At 41.0% G+C, this 22,200-nt stretch overlaps 1 protein-coding gene across 28 annotated transcripts in view; it reads left to right on the plus strand.

Annotated features, from left to right (window-relative positions):
* LOC101157968 (uncharacterized) overlaps window positions 1-22,200 on the plus strand; it is a 197,254-nt gene that overhangs the window by 53,784 nt on the left and 121,270 nt on the right. For 21 of the 28 annotated variants that reach the window (XR_002291942.3, XR_013648300.1, XR_013648312.1 and 18 more), the window contains 3 exons: window positions 6,818-6,914; window positions 20,768-20,838; window positions 21,707-21,843. Coding sequence is in view for 2 of the 28 variants with exons in the window: in XM_078933320.1 (XP_078789446.1) it covers window positions 6,818-6,914 (97 nt within the window). In the remaining 26 variants the exon portion in view is untranslated. The remainder of the gene's footprint in view (window positions 1-6,817; window positions 6,915-20,767; window positions 20,839-21,706; window positions 21,844-22,200) is intronic. The other 7 variants (XR_013648318.1, XR_013648317.1, XM_078933320.1 and 4 more) reach the window with 2 other exon arrangements.

Consider the following 22,200-nt stretch of genomic DNA (forward strand, 5'->3'; position numbering starts at 1 on the left):
AATGAAGAAAGACGTCCTTGGTGTGTTCTGTTTCTACTGCAGCAGTGTTGCTGCAGAGCAGCTGTCAGCTCACGCCTGCCCCCTGCTGGCGAGGCTCGCCATTAGAGTTAGCCCTGTGACGGCACGTCTCTGTTAAAATTGAGTTCTGTTGGCAGACAGGAGGCGAAGTGCTCCGGAGCCTCACCCGGAGTTTGTGAAAAACTTTGGGAAGCGTGTCGAGTCAACTTAAAATGTATCTTTAATACGGATCAATGGAAAATGATATGTACTTGATGTACGTTTTTCAATGTCATCACAATGCAGAGCCTCACTTGCCTAATCTGACTGCGCGTCTCTGGTACTTTTAGCATACGGCGTCCACACTAGACTGTTGTACTCACAGTTGAAAGACATTTTGAGCAAAATGTCAAAGTGTTGCAGATCTCGTGAATCTTTCTCCCGACTTTTTCATCCAGCTCTATTCCAATGAATCAAATTTGGTGTCCCAGAATTCTGTCCGGCCACAAACCGCATTTATTCGTTTCTCCCTACGATCACTTTTCAAATGCTCCACACTTCCGTCCCCACCAAATCCGAGTCCCTGATGGGTCAAAGTTCAACTGCTTTAACTTTTAATGCGAGCTCAATCATCGAATATTTCATTTGTCGAACCCCAAAAACGTGCGTAGCGACGTGTGAATACGAACGCAGAAACCTGCATATACAGAACCAGCATTTCTATAGACTTTTCTGGGAAAGCGGTTACCCAAAAGTGTGCTTCCAAACCTGGTGTGAGCGTAACATGAGAGATATTTATAGTGGATTCCCTGCTACCTTAAGGATTCCCGAAGCACGGATGAGAAGGAATGCGGTTCAAACCCTCACACCAGACAATTCTACCTGTTTCTGTAAAGAAGAGAGCTCAATTATATCAGGGAGGGAGGTCATAGAAACGATAATAAAGGTTACTGTGCATGTGTGTCTGTGCAGAGGGGGGATTAAGGAGAGGGGAAGGGCTGTTCTTTAATTATTTACAGCTGAGCAACCGCAACAAACTCCCCGACCCACCAGCCCTCCTCTCAGTCTACCCTCTAATCCACAGTTAAGTTTCAAACACATTTAAAGTTTCCATCTCTTTTTCTTTAATCCTGGGTGGTCAAGCTGTGCTGGATCCTGACTGTGTGAGAGATCTTCCCCTTCACTCTTTTGTTTGTATGTTTGTCTCTGAGCAGCAGAAGGGGTTATTTGCTAGACAACCTTGAGAGGTAACTAATTAAAATGGCTTGAAATAGCAAGAAACTAATGTGACAAGAGGGGAATTATACAGTAGATTTCGGTTTCAGTCTCGCCGCAAAGAATTTTTTTTGGATTCATTTCATGATGATTTTCTCCCAGTGTGTAATGACTGGAGCATTTTAACAGTCAGAGTGGTTTCAGTTATTTTCAGACGCTAAGTCACTCCGCAGTATAAGTTGCAGCAGCCAAAATTCTGCATTATTAAAAAAACATCATATATAAGGTGCACTTTTGGAAGAAATTTATTTAACGAAAAATGAATGGGCATTTTATCTTGAAAGGCAAATCATAATGGCGGAATAAATAACAGCAATTGACTGAATATCTGCACGCTTCACTACCGTAACCCATTGATGCTTCACGAAAAATCGTAGCAATAAGCGCAAAATATGAACACTTATTCAGATAACCACAAAGAACACGCTAACAAGTCAACTAAACTCTTTTACATCACTTCAAATCCCTAAATCTGTGGAATTCCTCATCGCCTGTGTCGCTTTGGAACAATTCCACCAAAACTGAGCAACGCTTCTTCTTCTGCATACCAAACACAGATACACACAACTACAGCGCCCTCTGGCGGTTTTTGCTATTTATTTATTTATTTATTTATTTGAATTCACATAGAAGTCGCACCCCCGGCCAAACTATGCTAAACAAACAAACAAATAAATAAAGCGACGTAAAATTTGGACATTTGATACAACACAGTTTGGTTTGGTTTGCTAAATTTCTCAGCTCAACTAGCTGTAACCTAATGTGTACTTTCAATATCTATTACCTGCAGAGCTCAGGTATGTTGAGGTTTTTTTGTATATGGAATCGATTCGCAGGTTAGATGCTGTTTTTACCGCCTATGTGAGTCAGAGGTGGTCAAGCATTTACCTTTAGTGAGTTTCTTTAATTTCCTTTTATATTTGTTGTGTATTTTCCAACATCTAACCATATTTGTGCTTAAATTTGTCCTTTTAAAATGAACACTAAGCATTTATGGCCATTTATTAAAAAAAAACAACAACAAGGGTTACAGTCAACTAGAAAGGAAAATCGGACTGTGCAGAAGACAGACCCAGTGTGCAGTACATTGACAAAATGAAATGAACCTAACTATAATGAAATGTAAGTGATTTTGTTCTTCTGGACAAAAGGACAAAAGGTTTGTTTTCTACGGTAATCTGATCTCTTTATGTTCAGGATTATTTTTTAAGTTTTTAAGAAAACTGGTGAAGAAATTGAAAAAGTTCGAGATGTACATTTTAGCAACACTAAGGAGGATTTGAACTGTTCCGCCAATGGCTAATGCAACATTTAGGACAACAAAAAAAGTAAAGTAAAAAATGATTACCACATTGGTAGATTTTCTGTAACCCTTGTGCTATCCTAGGCACTTTAACATTTGGAGTTGGGTAATCTAGACCCACTAGACAGTGCGCTGAACCTTTTTTCTTCAATGATTTGTGATCTTCACTGGTGTCCATGGATAACATGAAATCTTTCCACCTTTATCCACCTTTGTCATGGTAGGAAGAACACGTCCATGTAAGGGTGGGGTCATCTAAGATAGCACAAGGGTTAAAGACATTTTGATAAGAATGACGGTACCGCGATTCAGCCGTAGCTTCAGCTGTTTGCGGAAAAGTCCCGCCCCTTCAATTGTCTCCACCAATCATTCTTGGAGGCTTAATCACATGTCATCAGTGTGACCAATCAGAAGTGGTTAAAGTCTTCACTTCCTTGTTCTGATTCTGCTCATAAAGTCGCTCAGTTCTAACAAAAAATACCAGCTAAAGCTCATATTTAGCGAGACGTGAGTCTTTCTGCCCTTTTGCTGCAGTTTTCACACTACATCTCCCATGATGCATTGGGTTAAAGTGACAACGTCTCAGCGCACAATGAGTCTTTCTTGTTAAACGTCTTGGAACCACAACGAACACACATCAAACAGTTTTCAAATCTTCTAACTTAACTTTTATTACATCTTTTAGAAAAACAGCTGCAGCTTCTAGTTTTTTCTGCTACAATTATCACAAAAATGCATGTGAGATTGCAGAGGGGCTGTAGATCAATACACACTATGAGTTTCATCCATTGTGGTGTTATCTGCGGTCACCGTAAATAGGAAATTAAGTCTTATAAAGTTTTACTTTGAAAGTAAAACAGAAGTTGGGTTTTTTCTTTCAAACCCGGACCTGTTTTCCAGTTAACTGGCTTTTTGCTGTGAAATGCATGCGTGAACGGACCGTCTGACATATGACAGAGGGGATTGGACGTTCCGGTTGATTGATGAACGCTTTTTTTGTGTCAACTCAATGGAGACCCGCAGAAATCAGCCTTTACCGCTGTTCTGTGTGGAAGGAAACAGAACCAGATAGGGGCGTGAAAATAATCAGCATTCCCCACCCATTCGAACCACGTCATGAAATCTGTCCACCTTTATCCACCTTTGTCATGGTAGGATAACATGTCAATGTAGGGGGGGGTCATCTAAGATAGCACAAGGGTTAAAACCAAAACAGGCTGACTGATGTCTTTCCCAGGGTTTTAGACTTTTTGCCACACAGGAAGTCTAAAAAGAAATGTTTCAGAATAACTTTTTTGTGTCTTTCACAATGTTAAAATGAGTCAACTCATTTATGTGTGAATCTTTCTACAGTTTTGTATGCAGATCTGCAATATCTAATTCATATAACAAACCCAAATTGATTGAAGTGTCTTCCTTTATCACTCAAGCCTCACCTGTTCCAACTGAAATTCTATTATCTGGCTCTGCAGCAGTGGAATTAAAAGTTGTTTCGAATGGGATGCAGTAGTATGATTCCTTTTTTTTTTTTGTCTTCACAGTTGACGGTTACAAGTTGTCAATTTATGTATGCAAAGTTTGTCCGTTGGTAAAGTTGGACGCTTAGATTTGCATAAAGCAAAGTGCAGAGAAACAGTGGGGCTTTTTATGTCGTGCTTTATTGTGTCTCTGGGTTATCAGGTCTGTTTAGTCTGAATAAAAGAGTGCACAGGGAGGGTGTGTGTGTGTGTTTTCAGTTTGTGTGCTTTGACTGTTTTCCCCTCTAATTTTCTCAGTATCACATGGCATCTTTGTTCAGGAATTCAGAGGTGAAACTGCTTCACAGTCAGGCAGCTCTTCCAAGGAGACTTTTAAAGCTCGCTGTAAGCGTAAAGGGTAAAAAAAAAAAAGCGTTTGTTTGTCAGGGAAACCAAAAAGTGGGTCATGATTTGGGTGGTTTTGTCCTCTCTAAATGTAATGAGGCTTACATATTGTTGTATGTAACTTTAGCTGGAAAGGAGCCGAGCGGGATGGTATGAGGACGTGCTGACACCGCTCTTTCCCTTGTGGAGTGCTTGGAGGCTGGTCCGTGGGTGGCCTGCAGCAGGAGGGTAGTTCAAGCTTGTTTTGTGGAAAGTGAAACCAGCCCGTCCTCTTAAGCCTTACGTCAACATCAGTCAGTTATTGATGTTCTCTATTTTAAGGTGAAAGCTCTGCGCCTTTCCTCTCTCTGTACGTCTCTGTATTGCTTTCAGTGGGTGTGTGTGTGTGTGTGTGTGTGTGTGTGTGCTTTCAGCATTCCTCACACAGCCCAGCCAGCTATGTGAAAAAATAAGCCGGCTTGGCTACCTTTCCCCTTAAGTTAATGATTTAGAAGAGGTGTTGGCAGACTAAATGATCACAATCTAAAAAGCCTCATTGAGGTGCTGCTCAGTGGCATGCCACAGCTCGGAAACACCTGGCCATAATTTTTCTTAATGTAAAAAAGCTCACCGTGTCAAAAATTAACCATCATACGAGTAAAAAAAACATATATTTTCTGAATATTTTATAGAACCCATACCGTGCTGCTTTAGAGTCATCTAACCCTGATTATATATTTACACCAGCATTAATTATTGCGCTGGTTTAACGTGCTCTTGGATATTTGAAATGACCCTCTAGCTGGAAGTATGATGCCTTGTCTGTTACAAAGACCAGGTCTTCTCTGGTTAATAATTAAACCGAGCGTTTCAAGATGCGAGTTTTTATGTAGCCCGTAGTGTTCACACTGGATGAGTAGGGATGGGCTTCTTCTTCTTTTTCTTCTGTTTATTAGTGCATGTCTGCCCCCTACAGTTGGAAGAGCCTTGGTGCGAAATGTCGAAGCAGTGCAAATTGGGCTCTAAACAGTTTGATTCGGTTCATTGTCAGTTCATCTGCATCATGTCAGCAGTGAAGTCTTGGTTATTTGAAAAACCAACACAGACGTCGTCAGGCTTATTGCCGTGTCTGGTTTCACCAGATGAACCAGCTACGCTCTGAGTTTGGTGAGTTTCGCTGCTTCACTACAAAATCCGAGTACCCCGATTGGTCAAATTTAGCTGCCACAGACGGCTGCCAACGCGCATTCAATGGTCATGTGTTTTTCTTACATAATGCCTGAAAGTATTGTCAAGGGAGGCGTGTACATAGCTTTACCTCCAGTATTATTTCTCCGCTCGGTTTTACTCACCGTATTGATTTGGGAACTAACGTCTTCCTAATGAACCGAAACACAGTTGTGTCAGAGGAAAATTTTACAGATAAGAACACTGTTTTGCAACTTCTGTTGTAACTATACTAGGATGGGGGACGGATGCCCTTCTTAACACAACCCTGTATTTTATTCGGGCTGGGGACCGGCACAGGGGGACTCAGACTGGGACCCCTGTGTTTAAGGACCCACACTGGATGAAGCTCATCGCACCCCCTGGGAATCGAGCCTTGGTTTCCCATGGACCAGTTCTGCATGCAGCCAACTGAGCCACCCAGTAGTACAAAGGAACAAACCCTCTAAATTTTCAATTCTGTCTGTAAAAATAAACTGCATCCACTGCTGCCTGGTGTAAAAGGCAAACGAAACATTCTCCTCAGCCAAAACAAAAAAACACACTTCCTCTTTTTATAATGGAAAAAAAGCTTGTTTATTTTATCTAAACACCATAACCTTGTGCTATCCTAGGCACTTTAACATTGGGAGTTGGGTCATCTAGACCCACTAGACAGTGCGCAGAACCTTTTTTCTTCAATGATTTGTGAACCTCACTGGTGTCTATGGATTAAAGAAATCTTTCCACCTTTGTCATGGTAGGAATAACACGTCAATGTAGGGGGGGTCATGTAAGATAGCACAAGGGTTAACTGTCACTTTGAATTTAAATAAAAAACAATAATAATCTAATTAATAACTATGAGTTATGTTATTTTAAATCACTTATGTGTTTCACTTATAGCTGACCCTGTAAATGTTTTACCTTATATAATTTGTTATATGACCTTTTTATCCTTATTGAAGAAGACAAATGGGTACATTTGTGAAATGTGACATCATTTACATTATTAGAGCATATAGTGTGAAGGAAATTATATGATAGAAAAGAGCATATAACATGAAACAATTACACTATGTGTGTTTTTATGATTCTCTGCTGCTCAGACGTTGAATTTTCATTCAAATAAAATTGCTGCAAGTTTCACACCAAGTTTGACTGTTTTGGCTTTTTTCTTCTTCTTGTTTTTCAGGTGTAAAAACTCATCAGGCGTTTGCTGCCACTGGGCATCTACAACGAATAGAATCAGACCAACCTGCAGACCAACAGTCAGAAGATCTGCTAGAAAAGTAAGTGACTTAAGCTTTGTGAATTTTAATCAAAGTTATTATATTTCTGTCTTTTAAACTAGGCAAATGGTCCTCTCTAAGAAGTGCAATGTGAAAGCAGAATAAAAAAGTAAAAAATTTGTGTCGTGTTGACTGTCGTGTCTAAAATGGGGGCGGCTGTGGTGCAGCGGCTGGGCGGTTGACCCATGATCGTAATATTGCAGGTTCGATTCCCGCCCTGCACGCCCATGTGACAAAGTGTCCTTGCCTCTGGTGGGAGGTTGGCGCCAGTGTTCGGCAGCAGAACCACCATCAGCATGTTAATGTGTGTGTGCATGGGACTGTGACTGTATAGCACCTTGGGTCTTCGCAGACGGTAGAAAAGCGCTAAATAAGTATTTACCATTTACCATAAAATGATATAGTGGTAAATGGTATTGCATCATTCAATAGCACTTTAACTGAGCCAAGGAAAAAAAAGCAGATGTATTCACCTTTCAGTTCTCTTTCATTTTGCACATTTTCCTTACAGTGGCCCCCACATGTGTGCAGGTTAACCATGCAAACCTTAAACCGATGTATTATATAGTTCAACTTCTGAGGCATGCGACCATTTTGCCAGTCCTCCCAAATGAAAACCATTAGATGAAAAATCCCCGAGATAAAAGAGCCGAAAGTGAGCCGGAGTAATATGACAGTTAAATTGACGGGACCGGGCAGACGGCTGACTGCTCAGAGGGTCTAATGAAAGGTTTCTTTGAAAGGCCATGTCAGCAGGTGAATGGAGGTGAAATATGTAGCCTCCCCCCCTTCTCTACTCACCGTCTCCCTCACCTGTCCTCGTCTTTTCGCTCTTCCATCTGGGGCCTAAAAAGAACGTCTGTTTCACCTTCGATAACCGCAGTTATTATATAATCCGCTGCTGATCTGTCCGTCCGTCCATCCGCCCGCCCGTCTATGTTCGTGTGATTGCAAATACTTGTAGGGTGTTTACTTTTTTTTATGCAGATATCACTTTTTCATACTTCTTGAATTTTGAAGGGAGCTAGGTCGTTTCCATTCAGTCGGTGAATGAGAGTCTTTGTCAGCTGATGTCTTCTGGCCTGTGCAGCAGCATGCAACTTTAGATCTCTGTGGCTGCACACGCTGCTGAACACAACCACCCTTCTGAGGTGCTATACCTTTCCCTCATTTGGGTTCTGGACTCACGATGATGTTGGACATAACCTACCACTATGGCTCATTCTTTGGCCATGATCATTAAACAAATTGGTCCTTAGGATAAATGAAAAACAAGTCAATCTTTTTTTTTTACGTTTTGCATGGCTTCTGTCACATGTCCCGTCTTATCAAGCAGAGTGCTTTTAGTTATGGCGCCATCCCTGTCTGGATTTTGCTGGTTTGTGGTGCAGTAACTCCTCATGCTCTTATTTTGACGGTGCATGATTAAAAACACACACACCCCATTAGCATGGGACACGTCTTGGCGTCAAGACAGCAGGAAGTGCTTGATGTGCAAACAATCACTGCTGGTGGAGAATGAAAAAAAACGCTGATTTTGTTCTTTGAATGGACTGGATATAAAACTGGACATTGACCCCTCCCCCGTGGCATACCAAACAGGAAGCACCTGCCGGTTCCAAGAAACCAAATTCCATAGACTTCAATAGAGAAATAAACGGCTATTACTCTGCCATTCTATTTGTCAGAATTCTTGCTCTGTTAACTTTTTTTAACATATCATGGGTTATAAATTGACCAATCAGATGCTTCAATAAAAGTAGGTGGTCCCTTGTTCAACGTTCGAAACGTTTGACAGATTCTCCCAAGCTCACTTTTGGTGGAAGGGGTGGGGAGTTCCAACAAACTCACTCGTGACTGGTGAGAGTAGTTGCCATAGAAACATTGACTCAGACCGTAAGTCACTGCTTATTGATGTCGTCTGGCTCCAACATGCCACCGTCCGATTCAAGAGGACCTGGAACCAGACGTTCACCCCCCTACCACCAATTTCAGCCGAAAAATACTCTTTTTCTGTTTTGATTGACATAGACACATTTAACTGTCCAGTTGGGGTTTTCTTTCCCGTTTTAACACCGGAGATGTCTCTGTTAAAGTCTACTATGCTTTTTCACACACTCTAACTCAATCTACGTGGCCCGTTGAGAAAATCACCTTTTGTTGAAATCTAGGGGCTTTTTTGGCATTCATGGCTTACCATACCTGCTTAACCTCCAAACTCCACTGACTGATTATTCAGTGCAGCCGGATCCTGGTGTATTTAAGCTCCATGCCTTAATCTACACTTCACCAGTTTGATGTGTTCTCTAACCTCGAGCAACCCATATCAAACTGATGGTTCTGCCTGCTGATGTTGATCCCAGTTCTGGTTTTGGAGGCCGAGTCAAGTCTGCGCCTTGTTGGTGTGTTGCCTTAGTTTGGATTTTGGATAGAATTCCACATGGATGACCCTGGACTGGATGTTACACAGATTCTCTGGTGCTTTCCCCACGTTAATGTCTCTAGTGTGCATCTCTACCCCTTGTGCTATCTTAGATGACCCCACCCTTACATGGACGTGTTCTCCCTACCATGACAAAGGTGGATAAAGGTGGAAAGATTTCATGTAATCCATAGACACCAGTTAGGTTCACAAATCATTGAAGAAAAAAGGTTCAGCGCACTGTTTAGTGGGTCTAGATGACCCAACTCTCAATGTTAAAGTGCCTATGATAGCACAAGGGTTACACAAGAGGCTGTTTCCTGGTGACTCCCCTATGCATCTGGCATTATCATCATTCCAATACCACCTGAGCTTCAATAAACTTCATTTATCTTACCCTCAGTGTGCTCCTCCTTGGGTTGTCCGATACCTCCCCCTACTGACACCGTTTTGTGCCGGAAAACAACACTTTCAAGTGGCTTTTCACCGATATGCAACCGATTACTAATATAAAGTGTTGCAAAGCGGCTCAATTCTGAAAACTTGTGGAATTTTCGCTTCTGCAGCCAGGTTCTTCTCTCCATATCGCGAAAAACTGACAACTGCATGGACTTCATTACATTGGAATTGGAAGTAAGCCTTTTTCTAAGGGTCATGTCACACTCACAATCCAGTTCTTATATACAGCAAATCTTTTGAATGATCACTTTTGAGGTGAACTATTTTGTACAGTGCGGCAAAAAGAAGAAGAAATTTCAACTCTTTGTCAAAACAAAAATTTAGAAAAATCTCACCTGCCAGGAAAGTAATAATTACAAGGCTGCCACCAAACACAAATTACTTTTTATTTTTAAAAAAACACCTCTGCAACGCAACAGCCGATAATTTGATTCTCTTTCTCAAATGAGCTCATCAGTGTAATTTTATTCTTGTTGAGGAAAAGTGTTTTTACAGAATCTTTTTTCCCGAGCCGCTCAATTTTAAAATGACTGCTTCAGATAAAAATGGAATGTGACACCACCATGGATCAGACCTCTAGGCGGATGAGAGACAATATGTTGTTCTAATATGCAAATTCTGCATTAGAAATGCAGTGAAAATGAGCGCGTGAGATGATCGCACCATTAAAAGTTAGCATTAGTGATGTGGTATGCTAATAAGGCCAGATGGGACCCTTGTGTTTGTGTAAAATAAGCCCCTCCACTTCCTGGTGGTTAGACCTGGAGAGATTATATTTGACATGCCTCGGCATTCCTTTGACTACAAATACGCTGTTTTGGATGAAATATAGTTGAAGTGTGAAGCTGTCCTCACTTGTATCTTTTTTTTGTGTGTGTGTTTGTGAAATGAATTCAGACGTCTGCTTCCATTTTCTTCTTTTATCTACTTTACCTGAGTGTTTTCTATTTATGTCCAACTGAAAGGCTGTGGCAAAAGGGCTGCATTATAGAGAAGGGTTGTTTATTTTATCATCTTTTCTTTCTTTATTTGTGTTTTCCTTCTCTTTGTGCACCTTCTTCCTCGTCATTTGAAATTCACCAAACCGAAATAGACGACAATAATGTCAATGAACAAAGTTGTGTTTATTTCTGTGCTCTTCATGCAAGACCCACTCCCATTAAAATTGTGATTTTGGTGTTTTTTTACGTGATCTTGTGGGATTTTTGTGATGATGGAAAGCATAGAGAAAGAAAATTAAGCTTGAAATTGTATTTCTGGGTGTTTGTTTCTTCAAATTGTGAATCAGGAGCAGACGCAAAAATGCAGTTTGAAAAATGTGCATTTGCGACATTGCAAAATACACTGGGCGGGCCACAAGCTTCCTGCACCGCTCCACTCTGATACATCCACTTGTAGACGATTAGATCTATACACATCTTTGTTTTCCTCGTCCGAGCTGGCATCTGGCCCAAAACTTTACAGCTGGATAGCTCCATATTCCTCGCCATTTTTTGTTACTCTGCTTTTAATAGACTGGGGTTGTTAACGGTTCCAAGCAAACTGGGGAGCATGTAAACAGAAGGATGATGGGAAATGGGGGGAAGCTTAATCTGCACCAATGGTCCTGTCTATACAACACAGTGGTGAATATTGTTATTGATAGAATAATTATACTTAAAAGACCACTGGAAACACTTTTAAAATGGACCAAAAGTGTGACATTTTAACCTAGTAGCGTTTGAAAAGGCCTATATCATGCAAAATCAACTTTTTGGAACCTTTCAGTGTATTATAATGTTCATTTCTGACTATAAACAACCCCAAAGTGGGATTTTGATCCATTCACGCATTTCTGAGTATTCCTCTATAAAACAACCCCTCCCTGTCCATGATAACGAGTGAGCCCTCACATTGTGACATCACAAAGTGAGGAACAGCCCTTCTAGGAAGAGTCTGCGCTGCCAGCCCCGCCCTCAGGCTAATATCCACTTTCTCCACGGAGCTAGCGGTGATCGACGAAAGGCTTTTATGTTTTAAGCACAGTATGCACATCCATCTCTGCAAAAGTTCGGATGTTGTTTTTCTTTCGTGGGCGACACGCAGACACGATGCCGTGGCCGGCTCCAGGTTGACGTCATGAAATAGGCCATAGGCCATCCATGAGAAGCAAAAGGCGGAGCCTCAGAGATCAAGTTGCTGTACTTCTGGGTCTGAAAATAAGCTGTGAAAATGACTAATATTTTATTAAAAAACTGTTCTTTAGTGTTCCAAAGGTGATATATGATCATATAAATGGATATAGTTTACTATAAAAGGCTTAAAAAAAGCATGGTATGCCCTTTAAATACTTCACTTTTTTTTTTTTTTTTACCTGCTATTTATTTGAACTGTGTTGTTTTCCACTGAGTCTTTCTAAGGTGATTATCAACTACTGAGTGGCAACAGCAGATGTTTAAAATCAGTTTTTGTTGTCTGTAAGTGCTCCCTGAACAAACAGTGTCTCACTAAACTCAGTGTTTCTCCTCCAGCCAACATTAGCGCTGTCGCCACTCAATTCCTGGCCTAATAATTCCAGGGCACACGGTCAGATCCGTAATGCAGCATCATGATTTGTTTTGGGGATATATTCCAATTCTGCTCCTGGGAGGTCCAACGGCTCCTCTAAACCCACTCGTCTTTTTTTTTTCTGTCTCTCTCTTTTAGTGGGAAGGATTGTTTTTTTTCCTTCCAATTGTACTGGCCTAATCCTCAGGACAAGAGGAGGTCATCACAGTTTGCAAAAAATACAAAGCAACAAAATTGCTATTCTGGAAAGTTTTAGTCGTCCTTTATTTTTTGGAAATTTGGGAACAACCTAAAAACATTTGAATCAACATTTAATTGCAGATTGTTCTAAAGAAACATTTATAAATCCCTAAAAGAAAAGAAACATTTTAAGCCGGAATCTTTTTCAATTAAAATTCCTCAAATCATGGTTCAACTCTTGTATGAGAAAAGGAAATAGTTTTGTTACTTCTCCCTGACTTATTTTTTTTTTTCAGTGTTTCTGGGATTTTACGCTTTTTTAAGCACAGACTTTTTGAAAAGACCTGAAAGACTTTTGTAACCTTTGCAGATTAGTGCACAGAACAGTCGTTGGCAAAACACAAAAATAAGGAAACAAGAAACTTTTCTGGTCCTTTATTCTGTGGTCTACTAATTTTTGGAACACTGTCCTGAGTCCTACAATCAATTTATGGGCTGTCTGTGGAAGAACATTTTTACAGCCTGAGTTTTCCCATCATTGTTTGGACCCAAAGTGATCATGTGAGACAGGATGACTTATTACAGCGACTGACCACAGCAATCATTTTGTCTCTGACTAAAAGCGAAGGAGTACATAGCGACCAATCAGCATGCTGTGTGATGGCAGCTATGTTACGCTAAACGGAAACTTATGAACGCAAAATCAGAGATAGGGAAAAAGCGAGATGAGACACAACGCACGTGAAAATATTTGTTGATATATTTGAAAGATTTAAAAAGCAAAAAAAAAAAAGTTGTTAAAAGCAAAAATAAATGTATTATTATTTTTTATTAAAGGAAATATTTAATAATTTTATTCGCTATTCAGAAAGTTTTGTTTGCAATGCGGTGGCGTAGTTATCAGTTCTTCATACAGGAGAGGCTCTTCCTTTGGTACAGAGGCTGCTCTGGATGGATCTACCAAGTACTGGACTTGAACACACCAAGCAGCTTTTGCTTCATTGCAGGCAAAAACAACTTTGAAAAAACATCACGGATAGGTTCCTTTTTTCAAAATAAAAGCACACTGAACTATCTCAGTGAGAATGTCACAAAGAATTCCTGTTATGTGCACGAGTCCTAGATACATGTCAGTGTTGTGGGAGTGTCGACTGACTGGGAACTCTATCCTTTCACTTCCATTTGAGATGTTGACTATCAGTGTTGTGGCCTTTGAAATGATTGGTAAAGCCTTAGTCACTTGAACTCATGCAGAGGTTGACTCGTATGGGTGCTGCAGGTTTTCGGGGTTCTCCAGGCCCGTAGAGGGTCGAAGACGTGAGCGGCTGCAGTTTAAGGGGAGCGCAGGTGCGTCTTGCAGTTCCCTTAAGGCTCAAAGGGCCACCTTAAGAGACGTAATAAAAATGGAACGGACCTGTGTTAAGCGTGTGGTAAAAGTAACGTGAAACATTTGTTAGGATAAAAGAAGCTATGCACACTTATGAGGAGAGGTGACGCTGTTGTTTGATGCCCTTACACCACACCCTAGTCATTTGTAACCCTTGTGCTATCCAAGGCACTTTAAAATTGGGAGTGGGGTCATCTAGACCCCACAAGACAATGCGCTAAACCTTTTTTCTTCAATGATTTGTGATCTTTACTGGAGTCCATGGATTAAATGAAATCCTCTCCACCTTTATCCACCTTTGTCATGGTAGGGAGAACACGTCAATGTAAGGGTGGGGTCGTCTGGACCCCATAGGATAGCACAAGGGGTAAGGTGTGCGCACTGGCACATTGCTGACTGCACCATGCTGCATGCATGGGGTATGCAGGGTGCCTGTATAATGTCCACACAAACCCCAATCTGCTGTCGGATTTCTTCCTTTTTAACAGTCAGGCTGTGTGGAATAAGCGTGCACTCATCACTTGAACAGCTATAATGGGCTCCGTGCGAAGTACGCACATTTTGGAGGGTTAAAAAAAAAAAAAAGGTCAAATTTCATACGGTGTGCCTGGATATCACCTACTTCACCCTTCTCATGTTGTTTAGGTGTTCCCTATGACCAGTCACCTGCAGCGTGCCAGTAGAAAAAAAAAAGGTACATGAAAACGTTTTGCTCTTCAGGCTCACTGAAGGTCTTAATCACACCTATCCTTCAACAGCTTCACTGGCTACCCATCCCATTCTGCATTCAATACAAAATCTTGCTCGACACATTCAATGCCTTTCACAACCTTGCACCTCCATATCTCTCTGACCTCCTTCATATCTCCATTCCTGCTCGCTCCCTCCGCTCCTCTTCTTCTATCCAGTTTTCTGTCCCTTCTGCCCGTCTTGTCACCATGGGGAGCCGGGCATTCAGTTGCTCTGCTCCCCGGCTTTGGAACTCACTCCCCCCTGACCTCCGCAACACTGACACACTCCCACATTTCAAATCAAAGCTAAAAACTCATCTTTTCCAAATGGCCTATTCACTTTAACATTAACCTTTTCACCTTTTTATATATTTTTTATTTAATTTTGTATTTATTTAAATTGTTGTTGTTTTAAGTGTTTATTGTATTTTATACTGTATACATGCTGTGCGGCGACCTTGAGTGCCCAGAAAGGCGCCTTATAAATAAAATGTATTATTATTATTATTATTATTATTATTAATGTTCCGGCTGGCTGCCGTACAGGTGTTCCCATTTTTTTCGCCTGCAGATATCCCACCTGTAAGTCCTTTTTTGACTAACCGTCGTCTTTTTGTGTCCGTCATTTGCAGTTTTTTGACTCATTAGGCGTTCAAATTTTAGTGTAATGGACTGGAAAAACTCCCAAAGTTGATGTAGGGGGTTTCATTCTTTTAATTAAACCTAAATAAAAGCAACACTGGGAAATATTTTGCAAAGTTCTATGTAAATGAGACTCACAGTTTTATGAGGCACACCAGCTCAGCGCCACACAACCAGTGATTTCAACAATGTTGAATTGTAAACATAACCTTTTTCTAACACTCCACTAAAAGGTCATATCTGTATAACCAGGAAATCCTTTCATTTATTTCTCAATCTCTCATGTACTAAGGTGCATAAAGTGCTGAAGGATTTTCTAACAGTCTGAAGACAGACAACCAATTTGAATCAAGTGAGCTGCTGCTCAACTATTATTACCAAAATGCACAAGATGAAGGATCGGCGTCCGGGTTTAAAATAGCCGCATTGCACCCGGTCACCCTTTATCTGCAGATACGACTGCTCCAAACACCACTTCACCCCCCGCCTGCACTGCCATTACCATGTCAGCATGAAGTCATTGTCTGAGCCAAGCCTGATGATGTCATTTCCTTCATAAACAACTCCAGCTTCCTTTTGAGGGTCCATATCTGCTGAGTTAGTCCTTTGACTGCTCCCGAGGGACCCTTCCCCTCCCCTGACCTACATCTTAAATCAGAATTAAGTGTCATTTATTTTCTACAGCCTTTTGGCACGATCTTCTTTCTTCAGTGCAGGTTTTGTTGTGTGTGAAAAAAGGACTGTGGGAGCACGAAGAACATAAAGAATTCCTCTTTTTTTCCTCACGACTTGAAGCATCAAAGTGTGGTGGATCCGTACAACGATCGCACAACTTATGCCCCAGTTTAGACTCACAATGTGGCAAATTCTGCCGATTTATCCAAACATACATTGCACTTGTGTAAATAAGCTAGGTAAGGAGAGCGATCACAGCGGGAAATGCTTTTTTTCTTTCAAGGTTTTATGGAGTAAAGCACAGCTGTAGCCTGGCTGCCTGCAACAACATGGGCTGGGTTGTTGAATTTAGCCAATGTAATCACAATCTAGATGAGCTTTAAAGCTGCTGGTTGTTGGTTGGGAGAAAATAGCCCTATTTTGCTTTGCCAAATCCCCTCCTTGCTTGTTTTTTTGTTTTTGTTTCTCATGGAAGTTTGATATGGGTTCAAAGTTTGGGGCCGCTACACACCCATGCGCCCTAACAGTTTTCCACCACATGTGTTATCAGCTGAGCCATGAATGTGGGAAAGCCCCACAGGCGGAGTGACATCATGGCCCGCGGAAAACTGGATATATATTTGAGCACACCAGGGTTCAGCTGGGAGAGTGAAGGAAATGGGAGAGACTGCTGAAAACAGCAGAAAGCAATGCAAACAAAGATCCACATTGTCCCACGGATTTATGGACCTCAGTCCAGGCAATTCAAAAAAGTGCAAAAGTTTGCTTCTTACTCAAATATTTGAGATTTTTCTACAACTAACAAAAGTGGGCTGACAACTTCCAAGGATTGCTTCAGTAAAATATATTTTTTAACTCTCATATCATCAGCTGTTTCATACTTAGATGTTTGAGCAGCAAAAAAAAAAAAAAAAAAACTCTCCAGCATATGCTATCAGTTTAGCTGCAATTAGCCAAACCCAATGACACATTTTATAGTTTAAGTAACACACATGGGTGGAACCGAGAATGACTGGAAAATGACTGAACATGAACATAAAGCAAAATAATGGAAAAAATAATGGCTACAGTTTGTATTTTTATGACGGCGCGCTGTAATTCACTCTCAACCGAGGCTTCGGCCTGTCGGAGGGAATGCTGGTCCTGTCAGTTGTAGGTGCTGGAAAGGAGAAGGTGTCCTCAGGACAGAGAGTTTGGGTTCGTGCAACAAAAGGCAAAATTGTAAAAGTGTTACCAGTGGTCTTTCAATTATGATTGTTCTTTTAAGCCCAAATTTAAATTTAAAAAAAAACTGTTTTGTTCTAGGACATAGTTTCTGCATAGCGCCAGGAGTTCATTGGAAATTCAGTCTGGGATCAATGGCACAGAACAACCCCGCCCCCCTTCCCGGCAACCTTAACTGGGAGCTATCTGTTTACACTTTCTCCCGCTAGCTTACAGCTCCTCACAAACCCAAAATAACAACAAGCACAGTTTTGAGCTGTACAGCGTACTGTAAAAGGATCTAGTTGTCTAGTGGATGCATCAGAATGGAGCAGAGCTCCAAAGAACCCTGGTTTTTCCATAGGCCAGTCCTACACACAGCCAACTGAGCTGCTCAGCTGCTCTGGTTTGGGTAAGGGTAAGTTATAACCCTTGTGCTATCCTAGGCACTTTGACATTGGGAGTTGGGTCATCTAGACCCACTAAACAGTGCTCTGAACCTTTTTTCTTCAATGATTTGTGATCTTCACTGGGGCCCATGGATTACATGAAATCTTTCCACCTTTATCCACCTTTGTCATGGTAGGGAGAACACGTCAATGTAAGGGTGGGGTCATCTAAGATAGCACAAGGGTGCCTAGGATAGCACCAAGGTTAAAATGTCAACTTCCGGCCGATGTTGTCAGTCTGTATCGAGGTCCCCCTAAAAAAATGCATGTTGAAAACACCATTTTCATCGAAATGGGTCTTTCACAAACAACTGGCTTTATTAATTATTCAGAAAAAAAGTTTCCCTTAAATCTGGTTTCTAATGACTAGGGAAACCTGTTATTCTAAGACAAACTTCTAGAAAACAAAATCATCTCATTCCAAAATCCAATTAGCCTAACAAAAGCTCCTGACACTCAGCGTTTGACTCTCACATGAGAGGAGGAGCTGGATGGCGGAAGAGATAGGTCAGACATGATGCAGTGGATGTATGGAAACCTGGCAACTGGATGGAGGCTCATTCCTCGCAGAACCAGGTTTGTCTTAGAAAATCTGTAACCTAAAATCACACGAAGTCTTGTGTCTGATGTTCAGATGAATTCCTTCCAGTGTAACCCTTGTGCTATCCAAGGCACTTTAACATTGGGAGTTGGGTCATCTAGACCCACTAGACAGTGCGCTGAACCTTTTTTCTTCAATGATTTGTGAACCTCACTGGTGTCCATGGATTACATGAAATCTTTCCACCTTTATCCACCTTTGTCATGGTAGGAAGAACACGTCAATGCAAGGGTGGGGGATAGCACAAGGGTTACACAGGTTTGAAAGCTCACATAAGGTGAAGAAATGTTCAGCAACAGCCATCTAATCAAACCAAGTCCAGAAGCCTAAATTCACAAATGTCCTCAAACTCCCTAAAAACCCAGTTACGCCCCTAACCTTCACTTTTAGGTTCATGCCACAAAAATACAGTTCGGTCTTAAGGGTTCTAGTGATAAAGTTTCTTCAAACACCCAAGTGGTAGAGGCCATTGTTCCAGTCTATCCACAGACTAAATTACAGTTATATATAACTTTACCAGGATTTTTTATTCTTTTTCTAACTGCTGATAGTAACTTCTTAACCTCAGATTCAGAATTGTATATGAGATCCTTCAACATGTGACACATAAAAAAAAAAGTTGTCCTTTTTGTTTGTGCTAACATTTCATGGTATTTCTGTGTACTCAGCATTTTTCCATCCCTTCACTGAGCAGCAAATATGAACGCCCTTTTTTTCTAGCTTCTTATACAGATAAAATACAAAAGATTATGAAAAACTAGATTTAATGCACAGACGAAAAACTCCAAAAACTGTAAACAAGCATACGAAAAATAAATATAAATGAAAACATGAACAGTAACAAATGTTTAATTAGCTGTAATTGACTTAGATCTAACTAAATAGCTTTTCTAATTCTTTAGCGTCAGCAGAGTTCAAACACAGAAAAGATGGAGGTAAGTTTATTCCACCATTTGGGGGCAATTGCTTAAAAGGAATGTTGGTGTGTGTGTGTGGGGGGGATCACCAGCAACCTTTGATCTGAAGACTTCAGGCTGTGAGTGGGAGTATAAAGGCCAATGAATCAAAGATGTGGAACGCAGTTTGACCACGCAGGAGAAAGACAGAAAAGCTAGAAATCAATTGGGATGAAGACTTCACCGAACGGCATCATCATGGTTTTTAAAAGCTCAACACACAAAGATTTAAACTCCACACTTAAAAGGGACATCTTGCTTTTCTTCTTCTCCTTCTTTTATTTATTTTTTTAAACATATAACTGACACGGCGGAAGAGCAGACAAGTGGTTGAGCAAACGATGTGATGGGTTGGCATCCTTCTAGGAACTGTCAGCTTCTCTGCTTGTCTAAATCTCTCAAAGAAAGCCATGTGAGAAGGCTGACATCATTCCAGAACAATAGCTGGCGTCTTGAATACTCTGGTGGAAAACTGACATGCGTCCAGGAGGAGGGAAAGATGACAGCGGAGAAAATCACTGCACCCAGCGCAACAGAATGCCAGCTGGTTGGCATTCTGGAAATGAACAGAGAGGGTTTTATTTTGGAAGAGCAGCCGCCGCGTCAGAGATGCGGTCCACAAACTTTGACTGCCAGAGTTCAAACATTCTTCCTGAAACTCTGCCAGACATCACAGCGTGCTGCTTCAAAAGCAAAGTCATTCATAATTGTCCACCTAATGACTTTATTCTACTTTTTGGCGATATGGTTTTTCCTAAATAGCGGCAGAAATTCTTATGCTACATGTAAAACCAGCATGTGTCACGTGTTGAAGAACACGCTGAACACGGGTTCTTGAACACATTTTTAGCATATGGTGTTCACACTGGAATGTCGCCACCTGATGCTAGTGTGTGTACTCACAGTTGGAATAGTTTTGGTGTCAAAGTGGTGCATAACTAACAAATCTTGTTTCAGGCTTTTTCTTTCACAGCTCTATTCCGATTTATGAAAGACTTCATATCATATCATTGTGGCCAGGCACAAAGCATAATTATTGATTTCTCCTTCATGATCAATTTTCAAATGGTTGGTACCTCAGTAATTTAACCATGTGTCAACCATCTGGTTTAAATGCCAACGCTCGTTGCATTATGTAACAACCCAAAAACTGACCTAAAAACTTGTATAGCGGCGGTTGAATGCAAGAGTTGTGACTGTGGAAGCCGGAAACATGCATATACGTGCATTTATATAGACTTTTCATTGAAATAGGTCGCTTGAATGCAGACCTATTATTTGCTTTAAATAACGTTAAACTCTTAGGGGAAAGACAGGGGTTGCCTTTGTTATTTTATTTTAAAACAGTTTTTCCAAGAAAAAAAGGACACAGTGTAGAAATTTCACTAATACATTTCTAAATAAAAAGAAATTTACATCATATTTATCTCACAGAATTATGATTTCCTCTTCTTCAGAACTTCAGAAATTTCTGTCATTCACTTCTATATAGTGGTGGTTTTTTGCACTGATGCATCATGGGTCAGAACATTTTTTGTTGAATGATAGCATGGGGTGAAGATTTGACGTGTCGTGCATTTGTCATCCTATTGTGTCCTTAGATGGCTGTATGCGTCTGCTCTGACTCATCTAAGCCACCAGGAGGTCTAAAGAGAAAACACTTCATTGTTGGGTGAGTCAAAGCATGTGACTCATTAGCTTCTACATGTTACTGAAATGATTGGATTGAAATCTTTGTTTAAAAGAAAAGTACAGTTGTGTTGCAACTCTGTCATGCTGTGTCAAAGTTTTCATATCTGAGCAAGGTGAGCAGCCTTGCCACTGAAGGCCACATTCTTCATGTCCTGAGATGACATAGTTATTATGTGACTTGATATTTGGCTCATTCACAGTTCTGAGTCTGACGCTGAGTGTTTATGAAATTTACGAGGAAGAAGAACTCCATGTCTGCTAGCGGAGCTTAGCACATAGTGTAGTTCGCCATTCTGCACGTCAGTCAAGTGAGGTACATTTGAGCGAGGATGTAGCTTAAGTCTGTCTGTCGGTCGGTCGGTCGGTCGGTCGGTCCGTCCGTCGGTCCGTCCGTCGGTCCGTCCGTCCGTCCGTCCGTGTCCTGCAACCTACTCACTCTTATGTCTAAATCAGGGGTGCCCAAAATGTTGATCACGGTCAGCCGGACATATTGGACACCCCTCATTTAGACAATATTCATAAATATACAGACTATAACAGCACAAAGTCAAGAACTAAGAAAGAGTCACTGCAAAATCGGCTGCTGCAAACGCTCTTAGGATAAACCCGTCACTCATTATCCATCTTTTTTGTCTGTAATGTCCTCACTCCCTCATTTCTCCAGTTTCCATGAAACACAATCAGCCACAAGTCAACACCGAATGACTCCAAACAGGCTGCATTATTGCTCTAATTAAGCTGTAATAAGCCCTTATTAAACGGCCGCAGGCCTCGTTAGGCAGTTCATTAAGCCATTTCATCTTTTTACTCCTTCATTAAGTCTCCTTTCTTCCCTCTTTCTTTCTCAGGGAGTGTGGGAGCGGAGAGGTCTGGGAGATCACGACCTTAATTCTCCCCAAGACAGAGGATTTAATTAAGACTGAAGGATTCCTCACTGACTCCAGACCTCTACAATAAAACTATAATAGGGACATGGATTGCACAGGTGAGGCACTGCTTTACTGTTTGGCAATATACACTAATAAGCTTTTTCATTACAGTAACACTGTTTCCTTCATGATCTCATTATAGGTTGTTACAGGTTTAAAACATGAAACTGATATACAAAGAATTTAGGGGAGTTTTAGAAAGACAAACACTGCTATTTTATTTGACTTTGGTTTTGTTTGATAAAAATCATAAAATATTAGATCACTGTTACAACAGCTTTTAATTTCTATACGGACAGGTTTCCTACAGTGACAGATGACAAGCCAGTTGCAACAGTTCAAAACGGTGCTAATTCAGTTACATCTCGGCTGTTTACACTTTAAAGCTGGATATGCTGACTGGTTCATTCATA

Source organism: Oryzias latipes, chromosome 16 (assembly GCF_053564925.1).
Source record: "Oryzias latipes strain Hd-rR chromosome 16, Olatipes_Hd-rR_3.1".
NCBI classification, from domain to species: Eukaryota; Metazoa; Chordata; class Actinopteri; order Beloniformes; family Adrianichthyidae; genus Oryzias; species Oryzias latipes.